Below are 21282 nucleotides of genomic sequence, written 5' to 3'. Positions count from 1 at the left end.
CAACATGTTATCTTAGGTAATACTGTTAGGAAAAGATTTCCTATTGTTAGGAAAATATTTCCTATTTATTAGAATTGATTGGATAAAATCGATAGTTTGTATAAATCCCTTAATTAGTGGGATTTGCATTTATCTAGGGGATTTAGTTTCCTAATTCTTATCCCCAAGACTCTATAAATAAAGAGGTCTTGGGGTGAGGTTAGTTGTCTTTGCCTGCAGCAAGAACCGATCTCATAACTTTGAGATCGTCTATCCTCTGTTTTTCATTGTTTATATTATTCATTTATTCAATAAAATGTTAAACTTTGAGAAACTTCTTTCGTTCTTCGTTTTCGCACTAAGCTAATGTTTAATTCTTTTGCTTGATCGACATTATGGGGTCTATCAATTGGTATCAGAGCAGGATCAACATATCTTGTTGATGATCCGGTCATTTTCGAGCAAAAGATGTCTTATTGAAGATACAAAAGAAAAATCGTTTTCAGATTCGTCATGCTATGCGCATTCTATGTAAAACGATTGTTTTAGATTCGTTGGCCGTTGGATCGTCATGATTTTTGGATATGAGGTTAACGACATATAGATCTATCTCGTGTAAAAATTTTAGCTTGATCTGATAATTATGTTAAAAGATATGTATTTTTAGTTCTGATGTAATTCTGAGTCTGAAAACTCAGATTCAAGACTCTGATTGAGATATGAGTGTGAATTTCGGACTTAACAGTTTGACTCAAATGCAGACTCAGGATCAGACTCAAGCACAGATTATAAAGATCAGATTCAGACTTCAGTTTCGCGTGAACTTATACTTAGTAGAAGTCAGACTTACACGAGGTCAGACTCAAAATACTTCAGACTCTAGAACTCCAGACTCAAATCAGGTCAGACCCATTTGAGTTCATCTCTTTTGAACTCAAATTTTGAAGTGGTTATTCCTCAATAAGAAGACCGGATGTTAGCTCAACATAATCGACATTTATGAAGATGAAGATTCAGCGAATATGTTCAACATTTATACGCAAGTGGTTAAGCGGTGGCGAACGTGGTTTTTCATGCATATTTTCAAATGCAGTTTTGTCATGATTATGTTCATGTTAGTTGATGATTTGTCTTCGGGATACATAAGTGATGTTGAGGCTATGTGTACAACAATGACAAATAAAGAGGAGGAGAATCAAGATTAAAGAAAGATCAGTTTATCAAGAGTTATGAAGATCATACAAGATGGTTAAAGCTTTGAAGACAAAGATTAGATTTATTTTTAGTCTATATTTACATCTTGTAACCGATTGTTTTATCCTAATCAATTAGGGGGATATTGTTAGGAAAAGATTTCCTATTGTTAGGAAAATATTTCCTATTTATTAGAATTGATTGGATAAAATCGGTAGTTTGTATAAATCCCTTAATTAGTGGGATTTGCATTTATCTAGGGGATTTAGTTTCCTAATTCTTATCCCCAAGACTCTATAAATAAAGAGGTCTTGGGGTGAGGTTAGTTGTCTTTGCCTGCACCAAGAACCGATCTCATAACTTTGAGATCGTCTATCATCTGTTTTTCATTGTTTATGTTATTCATTTATTCAATAAAATGTTAAACTTTGAGAAACTTCTTTTGTTCTTCGTTTCCGCACTAAGCTAATGTTTAATTCTTTTGCTTGATCGACGTTATGGGGTCTATCAAATACTGTAGAATTTAGTGTTTTAAACATAACTTTGTATAATCAGTTGGTCATATATACCTGTAAAAACTGACAACCTTTTGTGAAGGCCTAACTTAAAGAATAATGACATGAATCAAGTTGCAAATTTTTAAAGCTTAACTACAGCTTGACAGTTTTGAGAATACGCTAAAGTGAAGGATAAACACCTTAGAAATTTGCAAAACCCATATATATACAGTTATTTGATTTGGTTTACATTCAAAGCAAAAGCACCTGTGAAGATTTTTAGACAATAGATGTATGTTTACATTGTAAATTATGACATATGTAACCACAACTTTTTTCTTCTTTCTTGTTTGTTTGGAGGACAATATTATCATCAAATTTGTTTAAGCACTATATCCTAGTTTCAGCACACTCCACTGCCCAACATCATGCTCACTACAAGCATCTACCGAGGCAGCTTCCATTGCAGCAACAGTGACCTTATTGTTACATATGTTGGCAAATGCTCGCATATGTTTCATTCCGTATTCTGTTAATCCACCACAATGTGTCTCATAAACTCGAACCTAGCACCATCAATTAAATCAACATTATATAATCCATCATCAACTTATTTGGACAAAAAAAAAAATACTCGGTTGAGTTTTAGCAAAGGAAAGGGGTAGATGTAATTTTAATTACCAACGATTTAAGGCATTCCCAGTCATCTACGAGTGGCTTCCCTTGAGTTCGAAGAGAGGTGAGGATCACACGACCATTTTCTGACCCAAATAGTTGTGCCCCAATCGCATCAATGCTACTATCCAGATGTGATCTGTGATTCTTTATGTCCTTAATTTGCTTCAAAATATCAGCTTTTTCTTTTGATCCTTCAATCATTCTCTCGTACTACATAGTATAATATATTATATTATGTTAGTAAATTAATGTTAACTTTAAAATTTCACAGGTTTAGATGAAAAAAATAACAGAACATACAATGGTAGAACAACAAATTAAACAACATATGACCTTTCGTTGGAAAAGCACGAGATCCGCATCTCTTTGATTAATGACACCCATAGGGCTATCAGCAATGAATGTGCCATCGGAGACATTTGATGCCCCGAAACCTTGATAAAGTGAAATGCTCTCAATACTAATGTCCTTACTACCATACTCCATTACATGAGATCCTTCAGAGCTGTTGTTATTGTAAGTCCTCACCTTCACCTAAAAATAGTTTATTATAATCAGTTGATTCCTAGAAAATTGAAGTTACTTAACACTAAACTTTTTAATAATTCATCAATCAGATACTTGTACACGAAATTGAACACCAACCGTCTTATATTGTTGCCTCAGTGTTTCTCCGTCAGTGTCTTGTTTGTCACTGAGAACAGAGTATAATTAACAACTAAGTATTCATTAGTTGAATAACGAATGGAATTTAATTAATTAACACGTATGAACACGCTAGAGGCAAATAACTAAAGACGTATATATGTACGTACGTAACGTTTCTTACCTATCTTCCATCCAAGAGATACTGTACAAATCACCCAAGCAAGTGTCGTACTCAGGTGGCGGAGGAGGTTCCATACCAGGACAATAAGTTCCCCAACTATTTTCTTTTGCGTTGGAGGCAGTTGTCACATAAATATTCATGTTTTCCTTCAACAATCCTTCAAAGATACTCCCACTCTCACAAGATTCAACATATATAACCTATATAGCAAGTATCATCAATTCAATTCAATTTAATTGTTAGTTATTATTATTCTAATTACAATTACAAAGTTCAATTTATAGTATGAAATGAATTGGGGTGATTAAGATGTCACCATTTCTTTGTAAGTCCCAGCAGCATGCTTCTTTACCAAAACCTCAATGAAGTCCTTCGCATAAATATTTGGCATGTTTGGCATGCCTGTAAAGAATTCTGAGTGAATATACTCTAGTGTATTAATTTGGTTATAATGAAATAGTTATTTATATATATATATATATATATATATATATATATATATATATATATATATATATATATATATAGTGGTAGGATCAAGAGGGAAGTAACCAATCGGGGAGAAGCGGGGGAAGCAAAAACTTTTTTTTTCGTTTTTTGAACAAACTTTGTTCACGAACATTATAGATGGGATGAAAATATGAACATTTAATAAAGACACTTTGTGATAAATAATTTTATTTTGGCGAAAAAACGCTCGAAGAAGTAATATATAACAATTATCATGTTTTTCGAGCGTATGTTGAGATTTTAGCTATTAGGGTTTAGATATTAGGGTTTATATATTAGGGTTCATAGGGTTTAGATATTAGGGTTTAGAAATTTAGGGTTTAGGGTTTAGATTTAGGGTTTAGATTTAGGATTTAGATTGAGTTTTTAACACGAACGGTTTAGAGTTTAGGGTTTAGGGTTTGGTGTTTTGGGTTTATGAAATCCGGCTAAATTTTACTTCACAAAACATGAAGGAAAAAAAAACGTTCATATTCTTCACGAACAATATTATCTTGAATGTCATTTTTGTCGATCGTTTTCCCGCCTAAATAATAACATTCATCACGAAGTGTCTTTTCTAAATGTTCATATTTTCGTGTGATCTTGATGCCGGAAAAAAAAATTCCAAAAAAACGAAAAAAAAAAAAAAAATTTTGCTTCTCCCGCTTCCCTCCGATTAGTTACTTCCCCATTGATTCTGCACACATATATATATATATATATATATATATATATATATATATATATATATATATATATATATATATATATATATATATATATATATATATATATATAGAGATAGAGAGAGAGAGAGAGAGAGAATGAGATTCACCAAGTGTTCCTGGGCCTCCATGATCCGAATAAAAAATGAATATCCTATCATTGGGTTTACTGTCAACGACCTTCCCGCTTCCTCCTTTCACCGATTTTTTGTCACCAAGAAGTACAGCATACAGATTAGCCGACGTCACACTATCCCTGTTGTAATCCTTTTTCAATCAAAAGAAATCATAATAAAAAACGCAGGCCGGGTTAAATGACCTAGTTATCTAGTTATAAGCTTCAAGTCACCTGATCAGCGTGGGCCTCAATCTAATAAGTAAGGGCCGATGGGCTGGGGAACGCATGTGTAAAATTGAAAGATTAGAAAAACTATGTTCTCTATTTTTTTCATTGAAAAAGAATGGTATAAAAAAAAAGAGAAGAGTGAAAATTAAAAGATGAAAATGAATATAATATAATTTACCTTCATGTATTCTCGAGTTGAAATGAAAGTAAAGAAAATAAATAGGAGGATGAAGCAACAAATAGATAGCAAAAGAAGGCGCTGATAATGTTTTTTATGTGTGAACTTAATACATAATAATATAGTAGAGATATATTGATCATTAAATAAATAAATAAATAAATATATATATATATATATATATATATATATATATATATATATATATATATATATATATATATATATATATATATATATATATATATATATATATATATATATATATATATATTGCTTTGTTTCTTAATCCTCTCAAATATTAACGCAAAAGATATACAATAAGAATTATTTTTTAATTCGCTCATTTTCATTCCTCTCTTAGCCTTAAAAAATTAGATAATGACTTTTTTTTTATATAATTTTTGCCCGTTACATTCGTTTCCTTTCTATTATGAAAAACTCGAGAATGAAGCTACATAGTTGTGAGACCTCTCTCGACTAGCGATGTAAATTAATCATATGTAAGAGGTAAATAAACTATATCTACATTCATATTCATATACCTTTTCAAATCTAATATCAATATTCAATAAGTCTAGAATCTTTAGTCTGTCACTAAATAAAAATCGATTTATCAGTTAACTCTTACATTTTTTTTTTATTTTCATAATGAATCTATAGTTAATTAATATTAAATCTCTAAAATGATGATGTCATAAATAAACAATTTCTAAGCATAAAAATAATTCAAAATAAAAAAGAAAAATTTTAAAACATCTTTGATGATGTCATTATTTTATATTAAATTTAATTAAAAAAATAATACGAAATCTTTTAAAAGGAAATACTAATGTTCAACAAAACATCAACGTAATTACAAATTTTAAAGCATATAACCTTTATATAATAATTGTATTTTAATTTTCTAAGAAAATTTTCAAAAGGCATTTATTATTACTAATAATTATTATTAAAAATATAAATATTCAAATATGGATTCTTTTTACGAGATTGATTACGTTATATATGTATGCGAAAATACATGTCTCTATATATTTGTAAAAACAACGACAAGTTTCTTAGTCGAACGGGTCACTAAAATAAATGACTTTAGCATTTACATTCAGTTAATACCTAAAACATATCATTAAATTGTTTCTTTTAAACAAACTCGTGATTTCACAGGTTATTTCACTAGTATACTGTAAATATCACCGATCAATAACAAGTTCCTTTTTCCAAATAAATTAATAATTTATTATTTCATAACGAAGTACTTGGAGTGCATCTTAGTACGTGAATGGAATATAGTTTTTTTTTTTTAAAGGCAATGGAATATAGTTAATGTTGCTAAAAGCCGATTATGTGAAAATATATATATATATATATATATATATATATATATATATATATATATATATATATATATATATATATATATATATATATATAAAGACCGGGTTAAATTAACTGCTCAATTTTTACTTTTAAAAATCTTTACTTTTGAAATTTGACATTAAATATTTCTTTGTGTTATATAAAGTTGATTGATAAAGTATACTAATGAAAATGTTAATCAATCATTTTTTATATAAATCTCATTGAGTGTTACTTTTATATAATACAAACAAAATAATTTGATGTTAAAATTATAGAAAAAAAATGTTAAAATTTAAATTGTGACTGTTATTTCGGAAAGAAGACGGTATAAAGGTTAAAAAAAAAAATTTAATCTTCCATACCACATCGATTGGGATTGTATATTCGTCTCCATTCTATACAACCAAGTATACATCACTTACTAATTGTTATATTACTTTTTTAAATTATATATATATATATATATATATATATATATATATATATTTATATATATATATAGTAGATGGATCAATTGAGAATTTTTTTGTGTGAGAACCTTGAGAACTCGAAATTCGAGCAAAAAATTTTGGCGGGGGAACAAAAAAAGAGCTAGTCGAGCAATTTTTTTACATGCATTTTTCGTTTGGTTCTACAATTTTGAATTCGAACAATTTTGGAATAATTCGTGCCAAAAAAAAAGGAACGGCGAGCAAAAATTTGAAAGTTGGGCAAAAAAGTTGACAGGCGAGAAAAAATTGATGAATTCGAACATGTTCTACATTTTTTGTGTTCTATAATTTCAGCATCTAAAATTTTTGCTCGGATTGCTCCATTTCTGTTCGCCCGCCATTTTTTTGCTCGAATTCCTTGTTTTTTGTTCGAATTCCTTGTTTTTTCTTGAATTCCTTGTTTTTTGCTTGTCCGCCACTTTTTTGCTCGAATTTCAGTGTATTTGGAGTTCCTAGAGTTCTCACACTAAAAAATTTCTCACTGGATCCTCCCTCTCCTATATATATATATATATATATATATATATATATATATATATATATATATATATATATATATATAATCAAGAGGGAAACACTTTTTAGGGGGAATGTGGGGGAAGTAATTTTTTTCATTTTTCGAATTTTTTTTTTCTAGCATTAAGATCACATGAAAATATGAACATTTAAAAAATATACTTTGTGATGAATGTTATTATTTCGGTGGTAAAATGCTCGAAGAAAAAATTGAAACCATTCAATGCATTGTATGTTTTGATTCTGAGTTTTTTTTTAAGGGGTTAGAAATTAGGGTTTAAAATTAGGGGGTTAAAAATTAGGGTTTAAATATTGGGGTTTAGAAATTAGGGTTTACGGTTTAGAAATTAGGGTTTAGATTGAATATTTTAACACGAAAGATTTAGAGTTTAGGGTGGGGTTTAGGGTTTAATGTTTTGGGTTTAGTCTAAACCTAAACTCTAAATCGGGCTAAATTTTGAAAAAAAAACACTTCACATAAGATGAAAACAAAACGATGAAAATAAACTCAGAATCAGAACATTCAATGCATTGAATGTTTTCATTTTTTCTAGGAGCGTTCTACCGCCAAAATAATAATATTCGTCAAAAAAGTCTCTTTTTTAAATGTTCATATTTATATATTAGAGGGATCAAATGAGAACTTTTTTTGTGTGATAACCTTGAGAACTCGAAATTCGAGCAAAAATTTTTGCCGGGGGAACAAAAAAAGAACTAGTCGAGCAATTTTTTTACATGCATTTTTCGCTTGGTTCTACATTTTTGGTTCTACAATTTTGAATTCGAACAATTTTGGAGTAATTCGAGAAAAAAAAGGAACGGCGAGCAAAAATTTGAAAGTCGAGCAAAAAAGTTGACGGGCGAGCAAAAATGATGAATTCGAACATGTTCTACATTTTTGTGTTCTACATTTTTGTGTTCTACATTTTCAGCATCTAAAATTTTGCTCGAATTGCTCCATTTCTGTTCGCCCGCCATTTTTTTGCTCGAATTCCTTGTTTTTTGTTCGAATTCCTTGTTTTTTTCTCGAATTCCTTGTTTTTTGCTCGTCCGTCACTTTTTTTGCTCGAATTTCAGTGTATTTGGAGTTCCTAGAGTTCTCACACTAAAAAATTTCTCACTAGATCCTCTCCCTATATATATATATATATATATATATATATATATATATATATATATATATATATATATATATATATATATATATATATATAATCAAGATGGAAACACTAGGGGGGGAGTAATTTTTTTCATTTTTTCGAAATTGTTTTTTCTAGCAATAAGATCACATTAAAATATGAACATTTAAAAAATATACTTTGTGATGAATGTTATTATTTTGGTTGTAAAACGCTCGAAGAAAAAAAAATGAAAACATTCAATGCATTGTATGTTTTGATTCTGAATTTTTTTTAAGGGGGTTAGAAATTAGGGTTTAGAAATTAGGGGGTTAAAAATTAGGGTTTAGCTATTGAGGTTTAGAAATTAGGGTTTAGATTGAATATTTTAACACGAAAGATTTAGAGTTTAGGGTGGAGTTTAGGGTTTAGTGTTTTGGGTTTAGTCCCTAAACCCAAAACATTAAACCCTAAACCTAAACTCTAAATAGGGCTAAATTTCGAAAAAAAAACACTTCACACAAGATGAAAACAAAACGACGCAAATAAACTCAGAATCAAAACATTCAATGCATTGAATGTTTTCATTTTTTTCTAGGAGCATTTTACCGCCAAAATAATAATATTCATCACAAAGTGTCTTTTTTAAATGTTTATATTTTTACCTAATTTTGATGTCTGAAAAAAAAGTTCGAAAAAAACTAAAATTTAAAAAAAAAAATTACTTCCTCCCAAAAAAGTGCTTCTCTCTTGATTATGACCATATATATATATATATATATATATATATATATATATATATATATATATATATATATATATATATATATACACGATCTAAAGAGAATTTTTGATAGGACATAACCCATAAAACTAAAAGGAAATGCAAAAACATGGTGAAACAACGATCAGGTATGTTCGACGCTCAAGCACTTTCAGATCATACTTCCTTCATGAAATTTGTTTATGATGCTAATACACAGCTTCCTATAACATTTTATGAACCTGAAAACGCATTAATCTCTCCAATTAAAAGTTGTTGATGTGGCATTTTTCAACTAAAGGCGGTTGCGATTTCTTTACTGCTGCGTTTTTTCAACTAAACGGAAAATGTAAAACCTTCAATTCGTTAGTTGTAATTGTTCTCTTTAAAGCCATGTGGCACTAATCTCTTTTACTTTCTAGCTAAAGGTTAATTAAGGGTTGAAAGCAAGTGGGTTTTGAGATAATTGAATATTATTTTGAACTAGAGCTATGTACTATGGTTAAATTGTTGAATGAGAATCCAATGTGGTTGTCGTCTGTAACGTCCTCCCAATAGGGTCTGGAAGAAACGTTACTAATATCAAATAAACCAACATATTATAATACGAGAACAATACTAAATGAGAAAATTTAACTTTATTGAGTACGCAGCGGAAAATGAAATGTCGTTACAATAATGGAAATAACGATAAAGTAATTGTTCATTGATAGTGCTCCAAATGAACATATATTTAGTAGCAATATCGTTCCAATATGTAAAGTTTTTAAATGTAATTTCCTTATTTTTAGTTGTAATAGTTAAATAAATAAGTGCGAAGACGAAAGACGCAAATCGCTCGAAAATGAAGATTTAAAGACAAAAACGAAGATTTGAAAGACCAAAACGTCCAAAAAGCTCAAATGTACAAGATACAATTCAAAAGGTTCAATTTATTGATGAAGAACGTCTAAAAATGACAAGAGTACAAGTTACAAAACGCAAAGTACAAGATATAAAATTGTACGAAAGGACGTTCGAAAATCCGGAACCGAGGCATGAACCAACTTTCAGCGCTCGACGCAACGGTGTAAAAATTACGAGTCAACTATGCACAAGAATAAAATATAATATTTAAATAATTCATAATAAGAATAATATTAAATAATAAAAAGTTGTTAATTGAGCATAGTTCAGGGGTCGTAAATGAAAATTTCAAATTCTAATTTCGCTATAAAACGATGATTTACGATGAATTGAGAAATGAGATTTTTTTTTCCCGATCTTTTTTTTTCTTCTACCTTTTTCGGTTCGATCTTTTTTTCTTCGATCAATTATCAATATCAATTATCAATATCTATATTCTATATCTCTATCATAATGTTAATGTAATAAGATATAACAATAATCTTAATTTTAAGTTTAAATTATGATAATAATAAGATTTATGATAGAGATCATTTGAGTGTGTAAGTCGAAATTCTGTCCGTGTAACGCTACGCTATTTTTAATCATTGTAAGTTATGTTCAACCTTTTTACATTAATGTCTCGTAGCTAAGTCGTTATTATGCTTATTTAAAATGAAGTAATCATGATGTTGGGCTAATTACTAAAATTGGGTAATTGGGCTTTGTACCATAATTGGGGTTTGAACAAAAGAACGACACTTGTGGAAATTGAACTATGGGCTATTAATAGATGGGGGGTATTGTCTAATTGAGTGACAACTCATTGGAGTCTGTCGAACCTATCTTCAAATTAATTAACCTAATAATTAATAATGATTATGGTTGTCCTATTTAGTGATGTTCATATGGAATCTGTTATAATCATTTAATTAATCAATTGGGTTGGGTAATTGATTATTCATTCTGATCAAGTGGATGAATTAATATTCATAAACTAATTAAAACAGGGGTGGATTACATACAGTGATAACTGGTGTAATTGTTGACAGAAGTGATAACTGCGTCACAGTTTAAATCCTTAATCAGTTGGAATATTTGACTTCGGGTATAAGGGTAATTTGACGAGGATACTCGCACTTTATATTTATGACCGATGGACTATTATGGACAAAAACCAGATAGACGTATCAAATAAACCAGGACAAAGGACAATTAACCCATGGTAATAAATTAAAATCAACACGTCAAACATCATGATTACGGAAGTTTAAATAAGCATAATTCTTTTATTATATTTCTCATCGTATCTTTATTTACTGTCATTTTATTACTCGCAATTTTATTTACTGTCATTTTATTTATTGTCATTATTTTACGCACTTTAATTATCGTCATTTATCTTTACGCTTAAAATATAGAATCGACAAACCGGTCATTAAACGGTAAAACCCCCCTTTTATAATAATATTACTACTTATTTATATATATATTTTTACAAATAAACTTAATAATATAGCGTTAACTTCACCAGCTCCCTGTGGAACGAACCGGACTTACTAAAAACTACACTACTCTACGATTAGGTACACTGCCTATAGTGTTGTAGCAAGGTTTAGGTATATCCCATCCGTAAATTAATAAAACTTGTGTCATATTTTGTAGTATTTTGTATTAAAAATAATACTATTTCGTACCCCCCACGCTACCACATCAAGTTTTTGGCGCCGCTGCCGGGGAGCGCTAAAACGCTATATTTTTAATTATAATAATATTGAAATAAAATATAATAATATAATAATATTGAAATAGAATATAATAATATAATAATATTGAAATAGAATATAATAATATAAAAATATTTAAGAATAAAAGTTTACGTAAAATTAAAAAAAAAAAAGTCGTATTTATTAAATACTTCAGGGGTATATTATGTAACTTATAATTAATAATTGCTATCATGTCGCTTTCATGTGAATAGTAAATTAATTAATTTATTTTCATTTACTATTCATGAATAGTAAATGAATTAAAAAAAAAAATCGTTTAAAAAAAAAAAAAAAAATAAAAAAAATAAAAAATAAAAAATTGTTTTAAAAAAAAAAAAAAAAAAAAAAATTTGTGTAAAAAAAAAAAAAATCGTTTTTTTTAAAAAGAAAAAAAAAATCGTTTTAAAAAAAAAAAAAAAAAAAAAAAAAAAAAATAAAAAAAAATAAAATCGTTTTTTTAAAAAAAAAAAAAAAAAAAAAATTATTAAAAAAAAAAAATATATATATTTTTAAAATTTTGTCTATAAAAAAAAATTTTTTTTTTAGTTTTATTACCTTTAGATTTTTAGACTATAGTCGCAACTTTTAGTATTAAGTTTAGTTTTGCCATAGTTATTTTTACTTCTAGAATTTTTAGGCTTTGCCGTAAAATCCCTTAAGTGCTTATTCCTTAGACTAAGTTTTAGGTGCTTTAGAATTTTACGACGCCGTATTTCGCACTACTTTCTTATTTTTATTTTTCGACGCCTATTTTTCGACTTTTTATTTTTCGACACTTTTCGACGCGCAATCTTTTTCTCTCTTATTTCTCGCCATTCTAGTTTTTAGGACTTAGAATTTTATTCTACTTCTTCTCTAAATTTCTTAAAATTACGAAAATTTATTTTAAGTGGTTAAATTGATAGACATCAAAATTTTCTGGTTCGTAGTAATAGTTGGATTTGTACGTGGACCGGGTTATTGGAGCCAAACAGTCCTCAATTATATTGAGACCAAACGAATCCTGCCCCTCTGCTGCATCTTTTGGCTATTCGAAACGTGGGCAAAATCAGAAAAGTCTATTAATTGGATAACTTATTATAATTTTTCTTTCCTTTTTAAAACTAATAGGATATTCAGTGAATGCACCGAGCAAGACGTTCACCACCTTTTGTACGTTCACCACCTGTAACTCGATCAAGACATCGTTTAACGAATATCGCCGCCGTTGATTTTTCTTTAGAATCGTCATCAAGTCGACCAAATCCTCAAACTCAAATTTCCGATAATCCAGTTTTTGAAACAAACCTCACAATTGAGAATCCGGAGAATATTCAGGAACGGTTTGTAGATCCCGAACCATTAAACTTTCCTCCGGAACCACCAATCATTCAAACAGAGATTGTTGAGGAAAGAAACCATTAAATCAGAATCCTCTAGTGATTCGGATACAACAAATCCAATCATGGAAAATCTGGAACCTCTAAGTATGGAAGATCGAATGAGAGCCACACGCACGGGCCAAGGTCACGCCATTATTAAGCCAGAAGTTAATGCTCCAGATTATGAAATTAAAGGACAAATCCTACACATGGTAACTAATCAGTGCCAATATAGTGGTACGCCGAATGAAGATCCTAACGAACACCTTCGTACGTTTAAAAGAATTTGTACACTATTCAAAATCCGAGAAGTGGAAGACGAACAAATCTATCTCATGTTATTTCCCTGGACTTTAAAGGGAGAAGCCAAAGATTGGTTAGAATCGTTACCTGAAGGGGCGATTGACACATGGGATGTTTTAGTTGAAAAATTTCTTAAACGATTCTTTCCGGCATCCAAAGCCGTGAGACTTCAAGGAGAAATTGTTACGTTCGCGCAAAATCCAAATGAAACATTATATGAGGCGTGGACAAGATTCGGAAGGATGTTGAGAGGATGTCCTCAACACGGATTAGATACTTTTCAAATAGTACAAATCTTCTATAAAGGAGTAGACATCGCCACACGAAAAGACATCGACATAACCGCTGGTGGATCCATTATGAAGAAAACCGCAACTGAAGCTTACAAAATTATTGATAACACAGCCTCCCACTCACATGAGTGGCACCAAGAAAAAGATATCTTTCGATCATCTAAAGCGGCTAGAGCCGATTCTAGCCATGACTTTGATTCCGTTTCCGCAAAAATAGATGCTTTCGAAAGACGAATGGAAAAGATGAATAAAGATATTCACGCAATACGAATCAGTTGTGAGCAATGCGGTGGACCACACTTAATGAAAGACTGTCACATTGAACAAACGATGGAACAACGTGAGAATGTTGTCTACATGAACCAAAGGCTGGAAAATAGTTATCAGAATAATTATCAACCGCCAAGGCCAAACTTCAATCGAAATCAAAACATTCTTTACAATCCAAAAGGACCCGAAAGTAACTGGTATAACCAACAAGGTCCGAATAACCAACCAACTCAAAACAACACTTTCAATCAACAAAGACCTAGCTTGTATAAACCACCACAACAACCCGAAGAGAAAAAGCCAAATCTAGAAGAAATGATGGCAAAGCTGATTGAATCTCAAACACAATTCATTACATCTCAAACCCAAACGAACGAGAGGTTTGATCAGTCATTAAGAACTCAACAAGCTTCCATTTTGAATCTAGAAAAACACGTAGGTACTCTTGCTAGCATGATGAGTGAGAGGGAACAAGGAAAGCTACCGAGTAATACTGAAGTAAATCCTCGGAATGAGAATGTTAATATGGTTTCAACGAATTCTGAAAAACCAGCACCAGAAGATGGGAAGGTTTTAGATGAGAGTAACAATGAAGAAGTTACACCACCACCACCCGAGTATGTAAAGCCAGTGGTGGCACCATACAAACCACCCATCCCGTTTCCAAGAAAAGGAGTTGAGTATGAGCAAGTGATAGGTAATAAAGATTGTGATACCTCTGGAAAGAAGAAGAAGAAAAAGAATAAGAAAGTGCAAGAAACAAAAGCCGTAAATATAAACCCGGTAAAGACAGTTCCACCAAAACCTCCACCTAGGGTAGGTGATCCGGGTGAATTTATTGTTCCTTGTCTACTTAGTGATTGTGTCATGTATGATGCACTAGCAGATTTAGGTGCGAGTGTAAGTGTTATGCCTCTTTCCTTATATAAGAGATTAGGTGTAGGTAAGTTAAGTCCAACGGATATGAGTGTTCGACTCTTTGATCAAACCATTAAGCACCCAGTTGGAATTGCTGACAACCTACCCGTTCAAGTAGGCAATTTAACCTTTCTAGTCGAATTTATTGTCATTGACATAGAAGAGGACCCAAACATTCCTCTAATTTTAGGTCGGCCATTCTTAGCGTCCACCGGGGCGTTATTTGATGTAGGAAATGGAAGAATGACACTTAAAAGTGGTAACAAATCTATCACCTTTATGATTCGAAAGTCTAAATCTCCACCAACTAAAACCGTTGAACCAGTAAAAACGATTGGTAATAACCATGTTGTTTTACCAACTCCAACGGTAGTGCTTAGCAATAATAAAACGCCTAAGTGTGGGGAAAATGAAGTAAAATCTAATGATGACTTGATAATAAAGAACCCCGTTGTTGATACGAAATTAAATGACCCCGTTATTAACAGTTCAATGAAGAAACTTTTTAAACGGGCTATCGATGCTAGAAGTAAGGGGAACTTTAAGTTATGTAACCGGTTAGTATCCAATCTGTCGCCTAAAGAAAAGGCGAAACTAGTTGAATTTTGGGATATTACGGAAGAAGCCGGGCACTGGCTTAAAGAAAAAGTCACAGATAGGCAAGTTGATTATGGACCAAAAGAAATTGACGATGAAGTTAATCACAATTTCGACACCACAGCTACCTAAGTGTGGGGAGATTCAAATGTTCTAAGAAAATGTTATCTAGAGTTAGTTGTTCTGTTCTCGTGTAGTTCCGAGAATGGAATCCGATTGGTCTTTTCCGCTAGCAGACACTAAAGAACTAGTTTTCTCCCCCCATTCTGAATTTTTGTTTTTTTTTAGGTTTTATATGAAATTAATATGCTTTTAAGTTTTGTGTGATATTTAAAAACAAAATTTACTTTATTTCATTAAGTTGAAAAAAAAAAAAAATGATTTCTAAAATTCGTCGTGAGTTGAAGACTAGGTCATAGAGCCGAAATTGCTTTACCCGAGGGCGGGACGACAAATTTTGTTATCATTATTTTTAATTTTATTGATCTAAAGGATGAAAAAAATATTATATATTATAAATTTTTGAACGTGGGGTTATGTACCAAACTTCAAAAATATGTATATATATGTTTGTATTTTATGTTATGTACACAACAGGGTAAAACAGCGCACTTTCAAAGACTGTCATGAAGTTCAGCAAAAGCTACTGATTTTGACAAGACGCAAAAAATCAAATGTGAAATAACAATATGTTTGCAAACTCGGTATTTTTAATCACTTTTCTACGCTAATCACCCTCATGAATTTATAATTATAGTCTGATTTCATGCAAATGAGGGCATTGCATGATCTCAAGTGTGGGGAAGGGTTATAAATTCTCTCAGGTTTATACTTGGTTTATTTGCCAAATTTTGTGAAAATTTGAAAAATTTTCAACTAAATGAACTCAAAATCATGTTTATACATATTTATGAACGATGAAAACTAGGTGTTAATACCGAAATTATCGTTACCTCGAAAAGGACATAAATTGAGAAACGACTTAAAACGCTTGAATTCATTTAAAATGAAATAAAAGAAAATAAAAAGGCAAAGAAAGAAACTAAGTGTGGGAAGAATGTACCAAGTTATTCAATTTAAAACATATATCACATATTTTTGTACAAACAATTGAAAATACTTTTGTTTTGAACGATAATCAACTGTTTTATCCGATGAAAGAAAAGAAGAGATGGATCTACACGATGAATCAATTCCATCATTTGAAGGAAGTAAAGTCTTCCGAAAAAGACACGCGCTTCTTGATTTAGGTCATGAAGTTGTCGTCCAGACCAGCTGTAGGTTGACGAAAAACCTAGAAAAGTCATCACTAAAATCAGCAGGAAATCCACGGACCTCAGCATCAAACAGGGTCGCCAAGTGGTCAGACTTATCCTAACCATGAGAGGGTCTGTCTTGTAAAATGGGGAGGGCACCGTGCAAATTAGCTTGATAAGACTAATGAATCAGATCCCCAGAAAGGATAATCTCCTTAAAGATTAAAAATCAGCTTTTAAGACTGATATTACTCAATCCTAGAGATTGACCTTAAAGATTGAGAATTCAAACTCATGGAATTCAATGATATCTAAACTCGAGCTTGAACGAGAAAATATTTTGATCAAAAATACAAACCGATTTGTTTTCTGAAAACCCATTTTCAATGCGTTCATTACCATTGAACGTAAAATCCTGAGAATTCATCAGAATTCATTAGGTCACCTGAACCAAATCGGGTGTCAACCGTAAGAACGGTGGTTGCATAGCATGGTCAGAGACAGGACCTTGTGCCAGACCGAAAAATCATAGGATGATCTTTACTATCGCTCCTACCAAGGATAGTTCTAGCATCCGACACGTTAAAAGACCATAATCATCTGCATGTCACGGGACATTGCCTTAACAGTTTCTTGTTCATCGCTTTCCTTTACAACCGGACGGTAGTTTACCGAAAGGTAATATACGGAACAAGTAAACTGGATGTGTGCTTTCCGATACCGGGATAGCAGTGGATTACACGAACCTAAATGTTTTTAGCCAAAATATTGATCCACAAATATATTTTGCAACACCAATGGTGGATCAAATCAGAAAACTTATCTAGGGTAAAAGCTAGATTGAATTTTCAAAAGATCAAATGTTTTCATAAAGATCCTATTTTCTAAAGGATCTAAATTTTTATAGTCATGTGGGACTGTAAACCGCCTTTCAAATGTGCACTTTACTTTGGAAACCGAAAGTAAATCGGCTATTTGATTGCAAGTGTCGTTGACCTAAACCCAAGGCAACTGTGGATGACACACCCACCTTTAACCATCATTACTGTCATTGTTTATACCGCTATATCAAAATCACTGATGTACAAAATGTGATGAATAAAAAAGTGATTCATGTATGTTTTTATTTCAAGTTCTGTATTGCTTGAGGACAAGCAACGCTCAAGTGTGGGGATATTTGATAGTGCTCCAAATGAACATATATTTAGTAGCAATATCGTTCCAATATGTAAAGTTTTTAAATGTAATTTCCTTATTTTTAGTTGTAATAGTTAAATAAATAAGTGCGAAGACGAAAGACGCAAATCGCTCGAAAATGAAGATTTAAAGACAAAAACGAAGATTTGAAAGACCAAAACGTCCAAAAAGCTCAAATGTACAAGATACAATTCAAAAGGTTCAATTTATTGATGAAGAACGTCTAAAAATGACAAGAGTACAAGTTACAAAACGCAAAGTACAAGATATAAAATTGTACGAAAGGACGTTCGAAAATCCGGAACCGAGGCATGAACCAACTTTCAGCGCTCGACGCAACGGTGTAAAAATTACGAGTCAACTATGCACAAGAATAAAATATAATATTTAAATAATTCATAATAAGAATAATATTAAATAATAAAAAGTTGTTAATTGAGCATAGTTCAGGGGTCGTAAATGAAAATTTCAAATTCTAATTTCGCTATAAAACGATGATTTACGATGAATTGAGAAATGAGATTTTTTTTTCCCGATCTTTTTTTTTCTTCTACCTTTTTCGGTTCGATCTTTTTTTCTTCGATCAATTATCAATATCAATTATCAATATCTATATTCTATATCTCTATCATAATGTTAATGTAATAAGATATAACAATAATCTTAATTTTAAGTTTAAATTATGATAATAATAAGATTTATGATAGAGATCATTTGAGTGTGTAAGTCGAAATTCTGTCCGTGTAACGCTACGCTATTTTTAATCATTGTAAGTTATGTTCAACCTTTTTACATTAATGTCTCGTAGCTAAGTCGTTATTATGCTTATTTAAAATGAAGTAATCATGATGTTGGGCTAATTACTAAAATTGGGTAATTGGGCTTTGTACCATAATTGGGGTTTGAACAAAAGAACGACACTTGTGGAAATTGAACTATGGGCTATTAATAGATGGGGGGTATTGTCTAATTGAGTGACAACTCATTGGAGTCTGTCGAACCTATCTTCAAATTAATTAACCTAATAATTAATAATGATTATGGTTGTCCTATTTAGTGATGTTCATATGGAATCTGTTATAATCATTTAATTAATCAATTGGGTTGGGTAATTGATTATTCATTCTGATCAAGTGGATGAATTAATATTCATAAACTAATTAAAACAGGGGTGGATTACATACAGTGATAACTGGTGTAATTGTTGACAGAAGTGATAACTGCGTCACAGTTTAAATCCTTAATCAGTTGGAATATTTGACTTCGGGTATAAGGGTAATTTGACGAGGATACTCGCACTTTATATTTATGACCGATGGACTATTATGGACAAAAACCAGATAGACGTATCAAATAAACCAGGACAAAGGACAATTAACCCATGGTAATAAATTAAAATCAACACGTCAAACATCATGATTACGGAAGTTTAAATAAGCATAATTCTTTTATTATATTTCTCATCGTATCTTTATTTACTGTCATTTTATTACTCGCAATTTTATTTACTGTCATTTTATTTATTGTCATTATTTTACGCACTTTAATTATCGTCATTTATCTTTACGCTTAAAATATAGAATCGACAAACCGGTCATTAAACGGTAAAACCCCCCTTTTATAATAATATTACTACTTATTTATATATATATTTTTACAAATAAACTTAATAATATAGCGTTAACTTCACCAGCTCCCTGTGGAACGAACCGGACTTACTAAAAACTACACTACTCTACGATTAGGTACACTGCCTATAGTGTTGTAGCAAGGTTTAGGTATATCCCATCCGTAAATTAATAAAACTTGTGTCATATTTTGTAGTATTTTGTATTAAAAATAATACTATTTCGTACCCCCCACGCTACCACATCATTCATATGCAGAGGTAATAAATGCGATATCTCTTGATCCTAAGTCCAAGTAGCATCACATAAATAGTAGATAAGAAAGCTTGAATCAAACAGCACCTGAGACAAACATGCTAAAGTGTCAACCAAAAAGGTTGAGTGAAATTCATAGGTTTAACAAAAGTAGTTATCATTGTTTTAGACCACAAGATTTAGTTTGTAACGTTGATCTCCCGCAGGATCAAAAAGTTATGCCAGTGCGTGATATTTAGACTAAACGTTCGTTTTGTTGCCCCGATGATAAGTTGGCATTACCTTATCACCATGTTTAAATCATTAAGTAATACAAAGACATCGCGGTCAAATGTATCGGGGACGTTACTCCCGATAGGCCTACCCCCAATAAATAAGCATGCCGCAGCACTTAAAAATATCACTGTAAGGACTTAGTCAGACATAGCCGGGTATAGCATAGTTTTAGCAGTTGGTACTTGTGTCTAAATTGTAAATAGTAAAAGCAGCATGTGTCTCACCCCAAATAAATTAAATAAGTTTGCTAGCAATAAAGAGTGGGGCTATGAATTCACCTTAGTAAGTAGAGAGAGAGTTATTCCTCGGAATAAAGAGTTGAACGAGTGAGCAGGAAAGTCAACCTATTGACATTTAAGAGTAGTTAAGTGTTTTGCCCATGTTTAAGTTTAAGTATGTGTTTAAGTATAGTTTGTTTTACTAAGTTTCTATTCCTAGTAAGTTACTATTTTTATAAAGTTTCTATTTTTAGAAAGTTTCTTATTTTACTAAGTTTCTATGACTAGAGAGTTTCTACTTTTATCAGTGTTTTCCATTTTAGGATACTTGCCCTATTAGATAAGCTTCCAATCACCCCTTTCCCTTCGAATGGCTAATTTAGATCTAGGGGCTTGAGCCATAGGACCCTTTAAATCGGAAATCCAAACTCTCTGCCTAGAATCTCATAGAAACCATTCGTCAAGAAAGTTCGAAGATCTATACATCTCTAATACATATCCCAAAATGTTTTTGTGCTACAATATAAGTAGTAGGTTATAGGTGCTAGTAATAGCAATAGTGTATACATGTTAAGTACTAGTATAAGTAGTATTAGGGTTTCATTAATTAGGGTTAGTTAATTAAAGTAGTAATTAATAACTAGGGTTTAGTAATTAATGTCCTAGGGTTTCATAAATGTTTAGAGTTTAATTAATTAGGGTTTAAGAATTATAGTTTAGGTGTAATTAGGGTTTAAGGTTTTAATATGTATATGTATATATAATTCGTATATATATGTATATATATATATATATATATAATATATTTTTTTACATGTATATATGTATATATAAATCTAGGTGTGTTTATGTATATACTTATGAATAACAAGTTTATAATATGAATAT

At 31.0% G+C, this 21282-nt stretch overlaps 1 protein-coding gene across 2 annotated transcripts in view; it reads right to left on the bottom strand.

The window, feature by feature from the left end:
- Positions 1–1857: 1857 nt before the first annotated feature.
- Positions 1858–21282, bottom strand: part of LOC139850701 (vacuolar-processing enzyme-like) — a 31807-nt gene continuing 12382 nt past the window's right edge. The window contains exons 3-9 of one of the 2 annotated variants that reach the window (XM_071840258.1): positions 4505–4661; positions 3494–3579; positions 3178–3377; positions 2994–3042; positions 2682–2882; positions 2352–2558; positions 1858–2236 (exon numbers count right to left, since the gene is read on the bottom strand). In XM_071840258.1, the coding sequence (XP_071696359.1) occupies positions 2054–2236; positions 2352–2558; positions 2682–2882; positions 2994–3042; positions 3178–3377; positions 3494–3579; positions 4505–4661 (1083 nt within the window). In that variant the 3' untranslated portion in view covers positions 1858–2053. The remainder of the gene's footprint in view (positions 2237–2351; positions 2559–2681; positions 2883–2993; positions 3043–3177; positions 3378–3493; positions 3580–4504; positions 4662–21282) is intronic. The other variant, XM_071840259.1, reaches the window with a different exon arrangement.

This window comes from Rutidosis leptorrhynchoides, chromosome 5 (assembly GCF_046630445.1).
Source record: "Rutidosis leptorrhynchoides isolate AG116_Rl617_1_P2 chromosome 5, CSIRO_AGI_Rlap_v1, whole genome shotgun sequence".
Taxonomy (NCBI): domain Eukaryota; kingdom Viridiplantae; phylum Streptophyta; class Magnoliopsida; order Asterales; family Asteraceae; genus Rutidosis; species Rutidosis leptorrhynchoides.
This window is presented reverse-complemented; position numbering and strand designations above follow the sequence as displayed.